This window comes from Mixophyes fleayi, chromosome 7 (genome assembly GCF_038048845.1).
Source record: "Mixophyes fleayi isolate aMixFle1 chromosome 7, aMixFle1.hap1, whole genome shotgun sequence".
Lineage (NCBI taxonomy): Eukaryota > Metazoa > Chordata > Amphibia > Anura > Limnodynastidae > Mixophyes > Mixophyes fleayi.
The window spans coordinates 123,060,905-123,079,275 of record NC_134408.1 but is presented as its reverse complement, the minus strand read 5'-3'; the positions used below and the strand labels follow the sequence as shown (position 1 = coordinate 123,079,275).

Below are 18,371 nucleotides of genomic sequence, written 5' to 3'. Positions count from 1 at the left end.
ATAGTAGCTCAACTTATCAATGGATTCATTTGATATACCATATTTACACTGCAGTTATGATTTAGGCCTTATTCCCCACAATTATGTGATGGGTTAACCCTTATAAATAACTGTACGTTCTCTATGTTCACGACACATATGATTTATAGAGAGGCACAAATATGGGAAAGTGTATAAGACCATTGACCCATGTCAATAATGTACATGGGTCTCGGGTCCACAGAAAGAGCCATCAAGGGTGTGGAAGAAGCCATGGATGAAAGAAAACATATTCTTTGCATGAAAATATCCTTCTAAATGATATAAGAGAGATGTGGATAAAGTGGAACTTTTTGAACTGAATGCAAAAGAGACATGTATGATATAACTCAAATAATGCACTCTAACGCCATCCCCTCCGTGAAGTGATAGCATCAAGTTACAAGGATGCACTTTTACAGCAGGTACTTACAATATTAGTTATACAAGTTAGTTGTATATATTAACTTCTACATTGCTAAGGATGATTGAGACTTGTCCTTAGCAGTTTTAAGGTACGTACTGTGGACGAGTACTTCTTACCCTTAGCACTAAAGGGGTTAAAATATACAGATATTTGCATTGGTCACTATATACACATTGTTATTCTGATGAATGATATAAAGAAATAATAAAAAACAAAATAAAATATATAATTTCTGGTTTCATATTTTACCTTGTACAGTTTAAAGAGGTTCCCACCTTCAGCAGACAAGAAGCCATTATCTGTGCGATATCGTAGAAGGGCAGCATCCCTCCAATTGGGTACTGGTGTCATATTTGGCACATGCCATATCCCCACGTCATTAGCATATATATCATAATAGCCAGGATTCTGATCATAGAAAAATTATTTGTATGTGTAACATTTGTTAGAGTAACATTCATTTTTTCAGATAATGAGCAGGAAAAAGTCTGATCTGTCATAATACAAACTAAATATAAAATAATAACAGGAAACTTGAGCAGCATGACATCAATCGTTCTTACCTTGTAGTCGTCACTTGTGGCTCCATCTGGTAAGCCAAATGTGGCATAGTTTGCCCAGTTGCCATCTCCTTCTGGGTTATTAGCATTATTAGCAACGCTGATCCCCTGTTGGCTGGACCAGCGATCTCCCGTAGTGCACTTCCCAAGGATATTGTTTTCATGGATACTGGCTACCAATGTCCAACCTCCCCCATTGGTGGTCATGTCACAGAAGGTCTGATAAGACACCCCATGTTCAGTGGTTAGCGTGTAGATTCCATCTGTATTGAAAGCACATTAATGTCTCTTATCCCTCCAATAAAATGAGTTCTGTAATATTATAAGAATGTATTACACGGTGTATCCCTTTTATCAACCCCAGAGTGCTTGGATTCTTCCTCACTACAAGTTTGTCATCTGCATTGGTACCATGTTATCCTCCAACATGACCCTTTCACTAGGTACAAAATGCTCTACTCACAAACTTCACACTTAATGTACTATTGTGGTTACCTGTGTAAAATAAATAATTAATGGAAAAGATATTTTTAAACATCACTTAATTATTAACAGGTAACTGCAATAGTAAAGGAGCAGATAATTTTGTATTGGGTGGAAGGAGTTATGTTGGACAATCTCTATGTATGATTACAAACATCTTCTTATTCAGACTCACCATTTAAGTTACCAGAGAATCGTCCAGTCAGCCCAAAACTTAAATAGGCACATGTAGCATTTTTCATGTCCTAATAAACATCTAATGTTGGTCAGGACAGGCGGTAAAAGCAGTCAGACATTTGACAGTCCATGTGTTTTGGCCACAAACGTGTATGCACAACACTTGGGGGTAAATGTATCAAGCTGCGTGTTTGCGGCTGGTATTAAAAGTGCAGATGTTGTCTATAGCAGCCAATCAGATTCTTGTTATCATTTATTTAGTGAATCCTTTGAAATGAAAGCTACAATCTGATTGGTTGCTATAGGCAACACCTCCAGTTTTCAAATTTTCCGCAATCTTGCAGCTTGATACATTTACCCCCTGGTGGTTGGACCGAGGGGCTGTATTGGTCTGTGTATGGCAAAGTTAAGGCAAAGGATTACTTTGTTAGATGTTACTTTAATTAAGACAACGGCAGGATTCAGGTGCCAAAATCAAACCGTTTGCTGACTAATTATAAATACTTAATAAAGCATATGTCCATACTTTACTTAGTTATCCAGATTTTTTTGTCTTAGACTGGGCCCAACGGACTACTGTCTGTGTTTTAGAGGAAACCTTTGATGGCAGCATATGGACAGAAGATGGCAGCATTCTGTATAAAATATTGTCTGTAATTCAATATGTGCAAACATAAAAATTAGCAAGTAGTATATATTTCAGGTGTAAGTTATGTTTGTTCTGTTCTCTCAATTTAGTCCCATTAGCCTTTTTTATAAAATTTGTATTTGATTTTATTTCCTGAAAATGTATGTAAATTACAATGAAATTTAGTAATGATGTACTCCACACATGTACAACAGGTTTAACGTTAATGTATGAAACACTCTACTTAGGTCAATGGATATTCTACATGTTTGAATGTCTCTTGCAGTGGCTGTGTGATCTTCATGATTTTCAAACTGTGTGGTTGCACAGGCAGCCATCAGGATTTAGACATTATGGGCCCGATTCAAGTTGGATTGCAAATTGGACGTAATTTCCAATCTGGGTTATCGTGCTGTAAGGATGTAGCTAGGCTCCGTTGTCGATGTCAAGCGAATGATATTAATGTTAAGGACTCTATCCTACACGTTTCACCAGTTAAGGCTTCCTCAGGGATAAAAGTGTCATATCTATATATAAATATGTGTTGACACAATTGTCCAATCCATTTGTCTTTGATATGTATACGCCCACTATTCATAGATTGTCCAATCACATGAGAACCTCATTCTTCACACAAAAGCATATGATCAGAAATATCTTGTGGCCAATTAGAAACTACACACTTACTAACTAATTGAGACCCAATGAGAATGAGGTTCTCATGTGATGGGATATTTATACATTATGGGCCCGAATAAAGTCAGAAAGCAAATTGGGCATAATTTCTGTGTTTAAAAAGAGTATGCAACCTTTGGTTCTGCCTGTATCCAAATGTTTCTTAAGTTACATTATATTTGAATAGGGGTGGAAATACGGTCTGTATATAAACTATGCACACTTTCTGTAAATATCAAGGCCCAATTAAGGGTTCAGGCCACTCTAGGCTAGTAGGATCTTAAAGCCACCGCGCCTTCCACAACAGGGCAATGGTAAAAAACGAACTTGTACTTTATTATTTATTTATTTATTTATTTAAAATCTAGCTTCCTTCACCCCCTTTTTAAAACCAATGTTTACATTCCTGTGCTTTCAATACTCACATCTACTTGGCTTTTTAAATGGGTCATGGTATCTTAGTCACTCATTTTGATTTAATTAAAATCAGAGCTATATAGTGGAATGGGGGTGTGAATGAGCGCTACTGAGGGTGAAGGTGGAAGGGAGGGCTGCTGGGCCTGTCGCCATAGTTGTCTCTCCTACATGCGTCTGTCTCCAGCCTTACCTTGGGAATCCGTTTAAAACCTTACTACGTTTTTCTTTCATATTTTCTTTTTACTTTGAAGAACATCTGTTCTCTTATATTTTAAAATTATTTTCAGTTTATACCTCTCCATATCAAAATCTTGTACTCCCCTAAAAGCTTTGCGCTATAGGCTGCAGCCCAGTCAGCTTATTGGATAATCAGGGCCTGGTAAGCGTAGAGATAAATACAGACTGAAGCATTTTTTTGGAGCATTTGACCTATGTTTACTATATTCATATTTACAATCAATTCACATCAGACTGAACTTTATATGATCATAAATTTATATGGAATACTGCTAAGAGGTAATTCTTAAAATACCCTTGCTTTTTGCTTTTACCCCTTTTATCACAATGTTTCACAAATTGCTTTTCTTAGTCTCATTTCATGGCATGATCTTTAGGACTGTGTCATCTTTCACCCCTCCACCAACACACAAATTTGTTCATATTGCACCTGCATTACTCCACTCACCTCTATTTAACACCCATGAACTGTTGTCCTATTTATTATCTCTAACAAATACAGCCTCCACCTGTCGCCAGAAAATAAAAGGCCACACATCTTACAATCCCCTTGCCTATCTTTCGCTCACTCTGCTTCTATTAGCTGGTGATATATCACCTAATCCAGGTCCCCCACACTCCTCACACACACATACATCAGAACACTACCGTTCTATAGCAAACCTCAAACACATCACCTGTCTCCCCTCTCTTCCCAAGTCCTTTAAATGTGCCCTTTGGAATGCACGCTCTGTTTGTAACAAACTTACCTCCGTTCATGATCTCTTCCTCTCAAAAAACCTCAACCTTCTGGCAATAACAGAAACATGGCTTATGCAATCAGACACTGCCTCACCTGCAGCACTTTCACATGGTGGTCTCCATCTCACCCACACCTCCAGACCTGAAGGCAGACAAGGAGGTGGGGTTGGACTACTTCTCTCCCCACAGTGCACATACACAGTTCTACCAAATGTCCCATCACTCACGTTCACATCTTTTGAAGTACATGCTATTCGCATTTTTAATCCATTCTCCCTACGTGTTGCGGTGATCTATCGTCCCCCTGGAGCACACCAACAATTTATTGAGGATTTCTCTGCATGGCTCCCTCACTTCTTATCTTCAGACATCCCCACCATCATCATGGGTGACTTCAACATCCCCATTGATAACCCACCTTCCAAAGCTGCTTCCAAACTACTCTCTCTAACATCCTCACTTGACCTCTCCCAGTGGATTGAATCATCTACTCATAAGGATGGCCACTGCCTTGATCTTGTTTTCTCTAGACTATGCTCAGTTTCTAATTTTATTAATACACCCTTCCCCCTCTCGGATCATCACCTTATCAGCTACACTCTCACCCCCACTGCTCTAACCTCTCTACTGTCTGACTCAACCAAGCCTCCTCATACTCGTAGAAATCTTAATTCTATTAATCTTCAACAATTTTCCACCTCTCTCCAACACCTTCTCTCCCCTATCTCTACATTCTCATCCCCTGAGATGGCAGTACCTCATTTTCACCTAACCTTAGCAACGGCCCTTGATCAAGTGGCTCCAGCGACACTTCATACTACACGTCGACTTCGATGTCAACCGTGGCACACCAAAGCAACACGAAATCTTCAAAAACTGTCCCGTAAAGCAGAACGTCACTGGCGTAAATCTCGAAGCTCTAATGACTTCTTCACATATACTTCTGTCTACCACTCCTATCGAAATGCTCTGGACACTGCAAAACAAACATACTTTCAATCTCTTATCTATGCTCAGGCTTCTAACCCCAAACGCCTTTTCAATACATTTAATCATCTTCTCAATCCTCCCACCCCGAACCCTCCATCTACTATCAGTGCTCAGGATCTTGCTTCCTACTTCAAGGACAAGATTGACAAGATCAGACTAGAAATGGTATCCTCTTCCTCAACAAGCCATCAGCTCATTTCCTTCCCACTACCCTCTGACACCCTTTCTTCATTTGACCCCACAAATGAAGAGGAAATTTCTACGCTCTTCTTATCTTCCTACTCTACCTCCTGTCCTCTTGATCCTATTCCCTCGCAAATTGGTAGATCCCTGTCTTCTGTGCTCATTTCACCTCTAACTCAAATCTGTAATCTCTCACTCTCTACTGGCATCTTTCCATCACTATACAAGCATGCAGTGATTACTCCTATTCTAAAAAAACAAAACTCCGACCCAAACTCTCTCTCAAATTACCGTCCCATCTCTCAGCTCCCTTGCCCCTCCAAGCTTCTAGAGAGACTTGCCTACACTCGCCTCACACGCTTTCTTTCCGCAAACAACCTGTTGGATCCTCTTCAGTCTGGCTTTCGTTCTCAACACTCCACAGAGACTGCGCTGACCAAGGTTGTTAATGATCTGATCACTGCTAAGACTGAACGCCATTACTCTCTCCTAATTCTCCTTGATCTCTCGGCTGCATTTGACACCGTTGACCACTCTCTTCTCATACAAACACTGCAATCCCTAGGTCTTCAAGACACAGTTCTATCCTGGTTCTCATCTTACCTCTCTAATCGCTCTTTCACTGTTAATTTCTCTGGAGCCACCTCTGCTCCGCTTCCCCTATCAGTTGGAGTACCACAAGGCTCGGTGCTAGGTCCTCTGCTGTTCTCTATCTATACCGCTTCTCTTGGAAATCTAATAAGTTCCTTTGGCTTTCAGTATCATCTCTATGCGGATGATACCCAAATCTATCTATCCTCTCCTGATATCTCGACATCTGTGTTGTCCCGTGTAACTGACTGTCTTTCTGCCATTTCATCTTGGATGTCCTCTCGTCAACTCAAACTTAATCTTTCTAAAACAGAGTTAATAATATTCCCACCCACCAACAAGAGCATACCTGACATTTCTATCTCTGTTGATAACATGACCATAAATCCCACCCCACAAGCTCGCTGCCTAGGTGTAATCCTTGATTCACGCCTATCCTTTGTTCCCCACATTGACTCTATATCTAAATCATGTTACATACATCTAAAGAACATTTCCAGAATCCGCACATATCTCACACAAGACACTGCTAAAACCTTAATTCATGCACTAATCATCTCCCGCATTGACTATTGCAATTCCCTCCTTACTGGTCTTCCCAAAAACAGACTCAAACCCCTAAAATCTATTTTACATGCTTCGGCAAGACTGATTTTCCTTGCAAATAGCTATTCCTCTGTTGAATCACTCTGTATGTCTCTACACTGGCTGCCTGTCTTCTACCGAATCCAATATAAAATACTTTTACTAACCTACAAGGCCATCAACAAAGCTGCACCAACATACATCTCCTCTCTTGTCTCAAAATATCTCCCAACTCGGCAACTCCGTTCTGCAAAAGATCTGCGTCTCTCATCCACCCTCATTACATCCTCCCATTCCCGGTTACAGGACTTTTTTCGGGCTGCACCCACTCTATGGAACTCTCTCCCTCGCACAATAAGACTCTCCTCTGTTCTACAAACTTTCAAGCGTTCTCTGAAAACCTACCTATTCAGACAAGCTTATAATATTCCTCAACCACCATCTTAACCTCACTACCTTTAGCCTGTTACACAATTTCACACAAGACAACTACCCCCGGAATAACATTGTTGTGTGACAGGATCATTTAGTTTATGAGTCACCCTACCTTTGCAGTCTGGCTGGGCCAAGATGCAAAATGTATACTTAACCTCATGTGTCAATCTCCCATTGTCCCATAGATTGTAAGCTTGCGAGCAGGGCCTTCTCACCTCTTTGTCTGTTTTACCCAGTTTGTTTATTAGTTTATTACGTTTGTCCCCAATTGTAAAGCGCTACGGAATATGTTGGCGCTATATAAATAAATGATGATGATGATGATGATGATGATAAATTAAAATAATAACTGGTAACACTATAATAACAAACCAACTAAAAAATACAAAAAAAAATCCAATGTAACTATACATTTTTTCTATATAATCCATATTATTTTTTAACATTTTCATCTAATAATTTAAACTAAATAAATCTTTAATGCGTACAGTTTTTCTATGCTAGCTATTGAGACAAATAGGTGAATGGAGGTAAAGATAATGCCATCATACTGCATTTACACCTGCCCTGTAGCAGGTGCAAAAGATATGGCTGAAACCATCCGTACATACACTACACACAGGATGTGAATTAGCCACATCTGTGTGAACACGATCTTACTCTACATGGACTACGTTAGTCCTTCACTTCCCTCCCTTGTTCTGCCTCTCAAGTCGTAAGATGTCATAGGTGTCAGAAGTATGTAGATATGAAGTTAGTGTACTGGCATTTATTTGGTTTAAGTTTGCATAAGTTTGGTTTCTGGGTATGCGTAGTGACAATTTACGCAAGATACGATATGCAAGCGGGCGTATGCCCGGACTTGAATCAGGCCTTATATTAGTAATTGTGAATTCAAAGTTGGCATCTGTCAATAACTTTAACTTTACTGACAGTCAGAAATAAAGTAGCAACACAGCCAAAAATGTTGTTAGTAAAATTTGGCCTCTCCTGAAATAACAGAAATGTATATGGAGGTGTCACACTATGATTATGAGATTGTGTAGTATTGTTTTCCAACTTCTATAATGTGTGTATTTGTGTGATCACATTACTCACCTCTGGCACCAGACTGAGACTGCTTAATCTCTTTGCAGCTCCTATACCTGTAGTAATTGCTCCCAATGTTGTTTGATTGACTGAGGCAATTATAATCATCTTTCCAGCAGGCCAATAGATTCAGAATGTGCAGCTTCTTCTTCTGAATGGATGGGTCATCTGGGAATATATGAAAATGTAACATATTAGGCATCTTTTATTTTAACACGGACAATGCCCGTTCTTTATTCAAATCCCATTTTTCACTTATAGATCCTGGTGTCTCAATGTTCCGGAGAAGAGAGGGGTGTTAAACCTCACAATTAGACTTGTCTCAACTTTCCCAGGTTCTCCACAGTGCCTCAACCCCAGTCAGCTTCTCTCTTCAGGTTGTGGGAGCTTGCAGGGTCCATCAGGAGATGATTCAGGAAACCCCCTCCTGACCACTTGCAGGAACACACACACAGTCACAGGTAAAGGGTACAAGCCACTTGCACATTTACTGGGATAAAGGCTTGGTAACCTATGCCTTGACATCTGGTGATTAGTGAGTGGTGTTTGTAAATTATTTATTCTCCTACTAATAATCCTGGAATAAGGTGTAGAGTGGTATAACCATGAAGCATGACTTTTAATTGAGAACATCCTAAGTTTTATCTAACCACTGCAGTAGTTTGATTACCTCTAAGCATCTTCTTGCTAACACCTTTCTGCTCCTATCCATTGACAGCGTTGTGAAATGATGTCAGTGATGCTGCAGGGAGCCTCTCTGCCTTGTGGTGGCTCTCTGTCCGGGAACTGGGCACATGGTGAGGCTGGCACTGGAGTAGTCAAGGCATCTCCTGTAGGTGAGTCCCAAAGGTAGCGTAACAAATTTATATTCAGGGTGTCTCATTTAGAACCTTCCCCTGAAACTCCATCTTATAAAGTCTGCAGCACCTGGAGGGAGTGGTCAACTCCCAGAAAACAAACTAGAAAACAGTGTACAATATAGCTATATTGGATGGCAGGTAAACTTAACCCCAATATAGCTACAGTATATTGTGCACAAAGTTCTCCTTTATTTATATGCTGACATAGTGTTTTTTTATATAACTAGATTCTGAGCGCCGGACAACATTTTTCTTTTATTTGCACTTGACATTGATCTTATTTGTCCTTGGCTGCCGTCTCAAATGATCTTATTCACTTGTACACATTTCATTAATCTAAAGAAACGCGCCTTTTTCTCTTTCACTATTTTCTAGTTTGTTTTCTGGGAGTTGACCACTCCCTCCAGGTGCTGCAGACTTTATAAGATGAGGTTCAGGGAAGGTTCTAAATGAGACACCCTGAATATAAATGTGTATCACTAGCTTAGGGACTCACCTACAGGAGATGCCTTGATGCTGGCAGGTGAGCTTAATCCCAATATAATTATATTGTGCACAAAATTCTCATTTATGTATATGCTGACAGAATGATTATTATATATTGTTTGATTCTGAGCCCTGGGCAACATTTTTATTTGCCCTTAAACTTGTTATTGTTGCAAAAGGTGGCTCTACACATACAGTGCCTTCAAAAAGTATTCAGTTACCATCCATTCTTTCATACTTAAGATTCTCATAAAGTAGCATTTTCATTTAATAAAGCTTTAATATGTTTCAGTAACAGAAGAAAGCAATAGTTTGCATTGCTGCTTTAAAAATTGTTCAATTAGGGTCCAATAAGTTGGGGTGTGGTGCAAAGCATACTTGCCGACCCTCCCGGAATGTCCGGGAGACTCCCGCATTTTGCGAGAGTCTCACGGACTCCCGGGAGAGTGTGGCAATCTCCCGGATCTGTCCACTTCACTAGGAAGTGCCCCACTTCCTAGTGAAGTGGGCATAATTAGGTCCCAAACGCCGCGATTCCTGGTGAATCGCGGCATTTGGCCCCGCCCCCCGCTGTCAAATGATGAGTTGCGTCCCCCCGTCAGGCCCACCTCTCCCGGAAACCAACTTTCTAAAGTTGGTATGTATGGTGCAAAGTGGTAACTGAGGTTTTGCCACATAAATTCCATGGAATTAAGACTAGTCACTAGGCTTAATACAGGGCCACTCAAGGACATGTATATTTTTTATTTTAAGCTCTTGCTGTGTAATTTAAACTGCTTTTCAACAGGATAACAATTTTCCTTCCCAGTATGAGCTTCTATGGCAGAAGGCAATTAGGTTTTTGGGCAGGAATTGTCTGTAATGAGCACCATTAATCTTTCTTAAATCATGACAAGATTGCCAGTTCCTGTTTGTGACGATTATGTATTATTTTTATTTTCCCTTAACATTCATGTATGACAATGTGTATATTGTATGTAACCTTTCAAAGTATGCTTTGGTGACTAACCTAAGTGACCTGTGCAACTGACAAAGAATCTTTTGAAATTAGCCAGGCCCAGGGACAGATAAGCATCTCTGAGGAGTTTGTGTATACAGAGGGTGTGGACCTGACCAGCTGGGTAGAACATGTGAGCTGAAAGAACAATGAAGAACAACAATGACCATGCCTCTTCTCATTGGTCCTCCTGCTCAGATCCCTCTCCAAAACATCACACAGACACGATTTTCAGCTGGAGCTGAGAGAGTAACCAGGGGAAAAAAAAGGCTGCATGTCCTCCCTTGGTAGTAGTGCTTCTTTAAAGCACTGTATATTTTCAGAAACAGAGTTCTCTTAAGGAAAGCAGAAAAAGATGAAGTGATCATGTTACTACTACTTAGAAATTGTCTTCTACTAAAATACAAGGCCATCAACAAAATTGCACCTACATACATCTCCCCACTTGTCTCAAAATATCTTCCAACTCAACACCTTTGTTCTGCACAAGATCTGCATCTCTATTCAACTATCATCACTTCCTCCCATTCTCAGTTATAGGACTTTTTTCGGCTGCACCCACTTTATGGAATTCATTTCCTTGCACCACAAGACTTTCCTCTAGTCTTCAAACTTTCAAGCATTCTCTGAAAACCCACCTCTTCAGACAAGCTTATAATATTCCTCTAACACCCTCTTAATCTCCCTAGGTTACCCTATTTCCACCCGCTACTCAGCTAACACAAGACAACAACACTCTGACCAACATAGTTGTGTGACCGAGCATACAGCCCACTAAAAACTATTTAACCTTTGCATTCTAGCTGGACAAATAATCAATATGATATAGCACTTACCCTTGTGTATCAAACCATTGTCCCATAGATTGTAAGCATGTGAGCAGGGCCCTCTTACCTCTCTGTCTGTATGTATTACCCAGTATTGTTTTATTACTGTTTGTTCCTAATTGTAAAGCGCTACGGCATCTGCTGACGCTATATAAATAAATGTTGATGATTAATGATTATGATGACTGTACAACTTACATCATTATATATTTGTCAGTGGGTAATTGGACCTCTAGAGTAAACTAATTAACAAACTGCAATATACTGCAAAAATATTATTATAATTGAAAGCCTGAGGTCTTCAGGACCCCCTTTGTCCCAAACTTATGGAAGGCCCATTTTGTTAGGTTTCAACCAAAGCTTACCCAGGGACCTGCTTCTCTTCCATTATCCCATAGTGGCAGAATTCTAAATCTTCAGCGAGATACAGGTAACACCACATTACTTAAACATAGAGGGGCCATAAGGGTCTGACCTGCTATCCCTGTCCAAAAGAATACAAAAACGTGCCACACAAAAAACTGGCATCCCACGATGATCTCGCTCAATTACAAAATACCTCCATAAGGCTTAAATAACATTTTCAAGTTGCTGTGCTCAGTGTAAAAAAAATACAAATAAAAACCTCATTTTTGTAACATGTCTGCAGTAATCATGCATGAGAACTAATTGCACTGCTACTAGGTAGCATGTGTCTGGACTTACAAGGCCCATCTGGTAACCTAGATAAGTGAAAAAATTCAATCAAAGTTGAAAATAATTTAAGGGTGAAATGGAAAATTAAGATGTAGGTGAATTTGAGGGAGAAAATCAGAGGCAAAGGTGACATGGAAAGAAACAATGAGGTTCAGGGTAAATAAAAGTAACACTAATTTGCAGAGAATATAGTGTAGAATTTTCAGTCTTTATATATGACTCACCACATGAGTATCGACCAGTGACAGAGAGAGCCAGCAGGATCACCAGCCTGTACACTATCATCTCCTAGATGGGAACATTGATTAATACATTTCTATTACAAATATAAGTACTACATCACTCTGGTGTAAAGTAAGCAGAAACTAGAGTCTTACCATTTCCCCGTTATTGTCTTGTGGAATGATATTTAATGTTCTGCAAGTTCCCTTTTATCCTCTAGTTTATAGCCGCCCACATTCCTATTGTAATTGTTTAAATATTTTAGACTTGTAAATAATGGGGAATGTGTAAGCTATTCATACCATTGGAAAATCCATTTTATTGATCTTAACTAGTTAATATTTAACCACAAATTGAAAAGGGCTTTGCATTGTTGTTTATGTTTGTCACCATAATTACATAAACAGTTCACTGTGTATGCTCTTCGTTCCACACAATACCTTAAATAGTATAACCGCTTATATAAAATAAAGGCTTATATAAAATAAAGACACAGAGGCTTGAGTAAGTGGCACTTAAAATATTTTTATTATAACCTAATTAAACCTGGTGGCGGAGAAAGGGCACTGAAGATCAGCTCCAGCGATACCTAACCAAGCGTGGACATGGCAATGTAGCCTTAAGTCCACCCACTTCTCTCATAACCCCACTGCTTGGCCGGCCCTAACCTGGCATCAGAGTAAACTGCACCACACCTCACTACTCACTCCCCACCGTTCAATCAGCTGTCCTAACCAGGGCAAGAGACCTCCCCACACTAAACCCCGTTTACCTAACCAAAACACCCACCTATCTCCTATGCTGGTAAACCTTGTCTGCACCCCCGTCTGGTTAGCTGCCCAGAAAATATAAGAGTGCCCGATGATCCACACATCTCTCGCAGTAACCCCAGCATCTAAAAAAGAGACAAGAGTTAATAACTGCAATCCTTACCGGACCATCACACACAGCGCGAAGGTGCACATAGGAATTTTGACAAAGGCAGCCCATAAAAACGGGCATGGAGAATAGCTGGCAAAGGAAAAGTAAATGGTGAGGAATGGATTTGGGTAAGAGTAAGTTACTCACACGAAGGTGAAACCCGATCAAAAAAAAAAAACGGGAGAAAGCCCTTCGCGCCCTCGCTCAACGCGACGAGCAGATAAGCCTTGAGTAACAGGGTAGGGGATAGAGGATCAAACAAACGGCCATGAAGATAAGGGTCTAGAGCTATCTGACAGTGACAAACAATAATAATGAAAGCAAAAAGAGAGAAATAGGCAAGAGAAACACAGAAGGCAAATAACCACAACATTCACGTGTAACATTAATCAATTTTAAACATTAGGCCTAATGTAACTCTGATAAGCCGAAGATTTCCATCTCCCAAGTGATTTTTTAGCCTCCACCGAAGCCCCCGCCAAGGCCGCCGAGATGGCCGCACCAATTCTAAAGGAATGTGAGCTGAAAAAAGAAGGGTTAAGGCCTAGCAACTTTATCGCCTGTTTCAGGATCGCATTAAACTGATATCTGGTAAGCTGTGCTTTCTCCTTATGTATCAGGAAAATTGAGTCGGAAGGCCTAATTAGACTAAATTGGGTGGTTAATTCGACTGGACATAACTCTTTATCTTTTTGGGCCTGCAATTGTACCTAGAAACCCCTCCCCCTCTGATCCGTTTTTGATCGGGCTATCTTAACACTTAGATGATCCTTACGTATGACCACGTCTTCAGTAAGCAGACCTGCGGAGACATGGCCTGCCCCACTAGCTCCGCTACCCTGAAAGCCCCAAAAAATGCAAGGCTAAAAGCAGTACAAAAAAGCAGGACCTCATACTCGTCCCGAGCCACATCCACTAAAATCCTCATAAGCTGGGCTAAAATCTGCATGGTAATCAGGTGGCGCGTGTCAGTAGAGGTCGGTCTCTCCTTTGCCCATCCTTTCAGAGCCTTAGATATCAAAAAGCCTTTAGTTATGTCTACCGTGCCATTCAGCCGTGACATAAACGAAATGCCCGCCAGTGTAGAAGACATACTAGCATTAGATGCTCCCTCACAAAACTTGAACCACATGAACTCCATCACCGCATCCCGCTGGCCTGCCTCCGACTGGTCCTTGGGTGCGCTGAAATGGACCCACTGCCGCCACGCTGCATAATACACCAGCAAAGTCGATTGCGCTAGGCCGCGTTCAGCTAGGCCTCTTATGCCGGCGTGATGATCTGCCAAACATAAGAGGGACAGGGAATGCTTCTGCTATCTGCCTGAGGGGCCAGTTAGCGAAATCTCCTCCATTGACATTGAGACAAGGCATCTGCTATCTCGTTGTTAACCCCGGGGACATGACGTGCATTAAAAGTTATTTCGTACTCAAGGCACCGAAGTATAAGGTGACGCAACAAAGCTATCGCCTGCGGGGAAGATGCGCTCTGGCTATTAACGGACTGAACTACCCCTAGGTTATCACAGCAAAATACAACGTGCTTGCCCCGTAGGGCGACAGCCCATAGCTCTATGGCAACAATAATCGGGAATAGCTCCAACAAAACCAAGTTCTTAACCCATCCACTACGATGCCACGACTCTGGCCAAGCCTCTGCACACCACTGCCCGCCCAGGTAAGCTCCAAAGCCTTGCGATCCCAAAGCATCCGTGAAAAGCTCAAGGGTAGCGTTGTGTACCGGGGGGGTGGGCCAAATCCTTTTCCCGTTAAACTCCTTAAGAAACCTCTGCCATACCTGAAGATCATCTTTAATTTCTTGTGACAGCCAGACCGCTGCATGGGGTTTACTCTTACCCGCTATGGTTCTTTGCAATTTGCGACAGAACACCCTGCCCATTGGAATCACTCTACAGGCAAAGTTAAAAAGCCCCAGAAGTGACTGAACTTTTTTCAATGACATGTAGGGAGAGCTAAGCGCCATCGCAATCGCCTCTCCCATTTTCTTCAACTTATCCTCCGGGAGCCTACAACAACCTACTTGTGAGTCAATCTTAATGCCTAAAAAAGCTAAACAATGGGAAGGACCCTCGGTCTTATCGCTGGCAACTCCCATCACCGTAAAAAGGGCTTAAGCTGATTGCAGCACCTCTAAGCAACTGCTGGACTTGTCAGGACCAATAATCAAGAAATCGTCTAGGTAGTGAGCAATCCCCCTGTGTCCCGTTCCAGCCTGAATGCACCAGTGGAGAAAGCTGCTAAACCTCTCGAAAAGGGCACATGAAATTGAGCAGCCCATGGGCAGGCAGCGATTGACATAAAAACCGCCGCAGTGTCTAAAGCCCATAAACTGAAACAATTCCGGATGGAGCGGCAGCAGACGAAAAGCTGACTCTATGTCAATCTTGGCCATTAGGGCCCCCTCCCTGCACTCCTGGACTAGGGCAAGGGTATCCTCAAATGACTGATATTGGACAGCGCTGACTGCCGGGTCAATGGCGGCATTTACTGACTCGCCTAATGGGTAAGATAGGTGTTGAATAAGTCTGAACTTCCCCTCTGCTTTTTTGGGCACTACGCCCACCGGGGAAACTACCAAATTTGGAATGGGTACGTGTAAGAAAGGCCCTAACATCCTGCCTAACCGGACTTCCTTTGCAATTTTTTCGTCCAGAATCTCCGGAAATATAAACGCTGATTTCAGATTGCGGGGCCATGGTAAATTACGAAACATCTCATCATAATTCCTCCAAATAACCGGCCCGTCCTTTAAGAAAACGTCTGTAATTAGGTGTAGATACTTCCATACCTCAACCTGTTCTTCTGGCCTAAAATCCGTGTAAAGGGTTGCAAACACACAAAAACCTTTAACCCACCTAGGGAAAGTTTTGTAACTCTCCTCCCCTTCACCGTTCCTGTCCATCGCAGCCTCAAGACCTTTTTTGCCCTCATCAGTCAAGGTAAACATATCAGCGTAATACCCCTTTTTGATTTTGTCTCTGACACTAGACCTAATGCCATAAAGTATAGCCTCATTCTCCACTCTTCCCGAGTCCCCAGCTCGCGCAACTATGTCGGGGCCTAGCGCCTGCAATGGCCTAGTGGTCCGCTTCCCCACTAATTGTGTCTGCAATAGTTTAATCAGTTTGCGGGGCTTGCTACCAGAACCCGAGGATTCCTCGCTCGTTGTAGACTTCGGGGGGCTAACACCACGTGATTTGTGTGTACTAGCAGAAATGTTCTCACCTCTCTCCTCTGTGACCTCCACTTCCGGCCCGGGTCCCGCCTGCAGCCCGACCGTCGGCCGCTCCTCCACACTTGCTGAAACGTTTTCTGTTGCCCGATCCACCGTGGCCGATGAAGATCCACCAGCGGCTGCCCCCGACTCCACCGCACGACCTTCTGTACCTTGAACCCCCGGCTGCTGGTTCTGTGAAGCTGAAAGAACACAGTCGTTAGTTTCGAGCATACCAACAGAGACATTCCTTACAAACCCTGCATCTGGTGTGTTTACACTACTATCAACGAAACTCGCCTGAAGGGCTTGGCCTAAATCGGGTCCCACCGCGGTATCCTAAATCGTCCGTCTCAGGCCTCAGGCCCCAGTCCCCTCCTAAAATGCTACCTTCCAGTGGGTCCTGAACTCTGCGCCCCTGACCCCCTGACTCATTGCCCCCAGCCGGGAACAACCGCTGCGCTACCACCTCCCTATCTCCATGACCATAATCAAAAACTTGGCTGCTCACACCGTCAGGGTGAGGACCATGGCCAAAATTGTCCGCCCCCATATACCTTGGTCCCGAGGACCTCCGGTAACTGCTCTCGCTCATCTGCCTATCCACTGGAGGGGATAACTGGTGACGGATAAACCTGCTCGCCGACCGTGCCGACTGAGCGCCCGCCTGGCCCGCGGCTTCAAAATTCCGGCCCAGATGGCTCCGGGCTTCCCACCCCCTCTGTGTACCAAAAGGGCCCTGACTCCAAGCCCCCATGTCCTCCTCCCTATTACGGGCAAAAAAGGCTCTGCGCTCTCTAAAGTGATCTGCGTACAGGCCTGGACTGGGACTGAAACTGAGCCCCCCATGCGGACCCTCTAACACTGCCTGTCAGAAAGGGGCTAGGTGGGAAATACAACTGGTGAGGGGCCTGACAAAGTACTTCCCTACCCTGTTCCCTAGCTGCCAGCACAGGGGGGGTTAATGGCAATACCACCCCTGTGCTGCAAAATCTATTCTCCCTTGCTCCCCCTGGTGGGCTAATGGCTCCCCTGGCGTGGGTAAGGCCCTAATGCTGCCGCAGCGGGGGGGGGGGGTGACTGCCCCCCCACCGCTCTCACTGTCTCCCGCCCTGCTGCCTACGTATCCCACCCCCGCAGCACAACTCCGCGCCCCCCACCCGACAACCCATCTCCGGCAACGGGAATGAACTCCCTCGCCGGAGGACGGGATCTGTGCATGCGCGCAACGGACCCCCGCCTGCCTCAGGTCCCCGGACAGGCTGGGGGATCACTGGTCACCAATGCAGGCTGACACCGGCGGGAGGCACTGGCCATGCCTCCCCCGGCAGACCCGCTGTTGCCCGAGACCGTGCCCTGCTCTCCAATATGGCGACGGCCATCGCCTGGAGAGGGGGAGCGGAGGCTTGCAGGCCTCACAACGGTCCTTCTAGGACGGGGCATATTAGGGACAGAAATGGGCCCCGATTAACAAAAGCAGGGAGGGGGGGAGAAGAGAAGGGGGATGGAAAAGCGGGGGAAAAATATAAGCAAAGAAAAAACAAAAATTATATATATATATATATATATATATATATATATATATATATATATAAAACAATGAAGTGGGGTAAAAAACAAAATGAAGATAAGGAATGAAAACAGACAGAAAAGCACTATACCAGAAAGCAAAAGGACATTAAAAGACAGAGACAGATAAAGTAAAAAAAATTTCCTTATCTTTCTAGACGTCTTCTCTCTCAGGATTTTGCCAGCCGAGTGACTCCCCCAGGAAATTGCATCAGCCTACAAAGCCACAAGGACCTCCCCCAGCATCACTGGCCAAACCCACACCCCAAGTGCAAACACGAATGCAACACTGTCACTATTTAATTTCGTTCGTCTAAAAGGGG

General features: G+C 43.0%; 1 protein-coding gene across 4 annotated transcripts in view; it reads right to left on the bottom strand.

The window, feature by feature from the left end:
• The window catches only part of LOC142098105 (intelectin-1-like), a 65,962-nt gene that overhangs the window by 16,749 nt on the left and 30,842 nt on the right, over positions 1 to 18,371 (bottom strand). The window contains exons 1-6 of one of the 4 annotated variants that reach the window (XM_075180591.1): positions 16,491 to 16,580; positions 13,114 to 13,219; positions 12,327 to 12,390; positions 8,246 to 8,404; positions 1,009 to 1,268; positions 695 to 853 (exon numbers count right to left, since the gene is read on the bottom strand). In XM_075180591.1, the coding sequence (XP_075036692.1) occupies positions 695 to 853; positions 1,009 to 1,268; positions 8,246 to 8,404; positions 12,327 to 12,387 (639 nt within the window). In that variant the 5' untranslated portion in view covers positions 12,388 to 12,390; positions 13,114 to 13,219; positions 16,491 to 16,580. Of the gene's footprint in view, positions 1 to 694; positions 854 to 1,008; positions 1,269 to 8,245; positions 8,405 to 12,326; positions 12,391 to 12,479; positions 12,501 to 13,113; positions 13,409 to 16,490; positions 16,581 to 18,371 lie in introns of those variants that run through there. The other 3 variants (XM_075180590.1, XM_075180589.1, XM_075180592.1) reach the window with 3 other exon arrangements.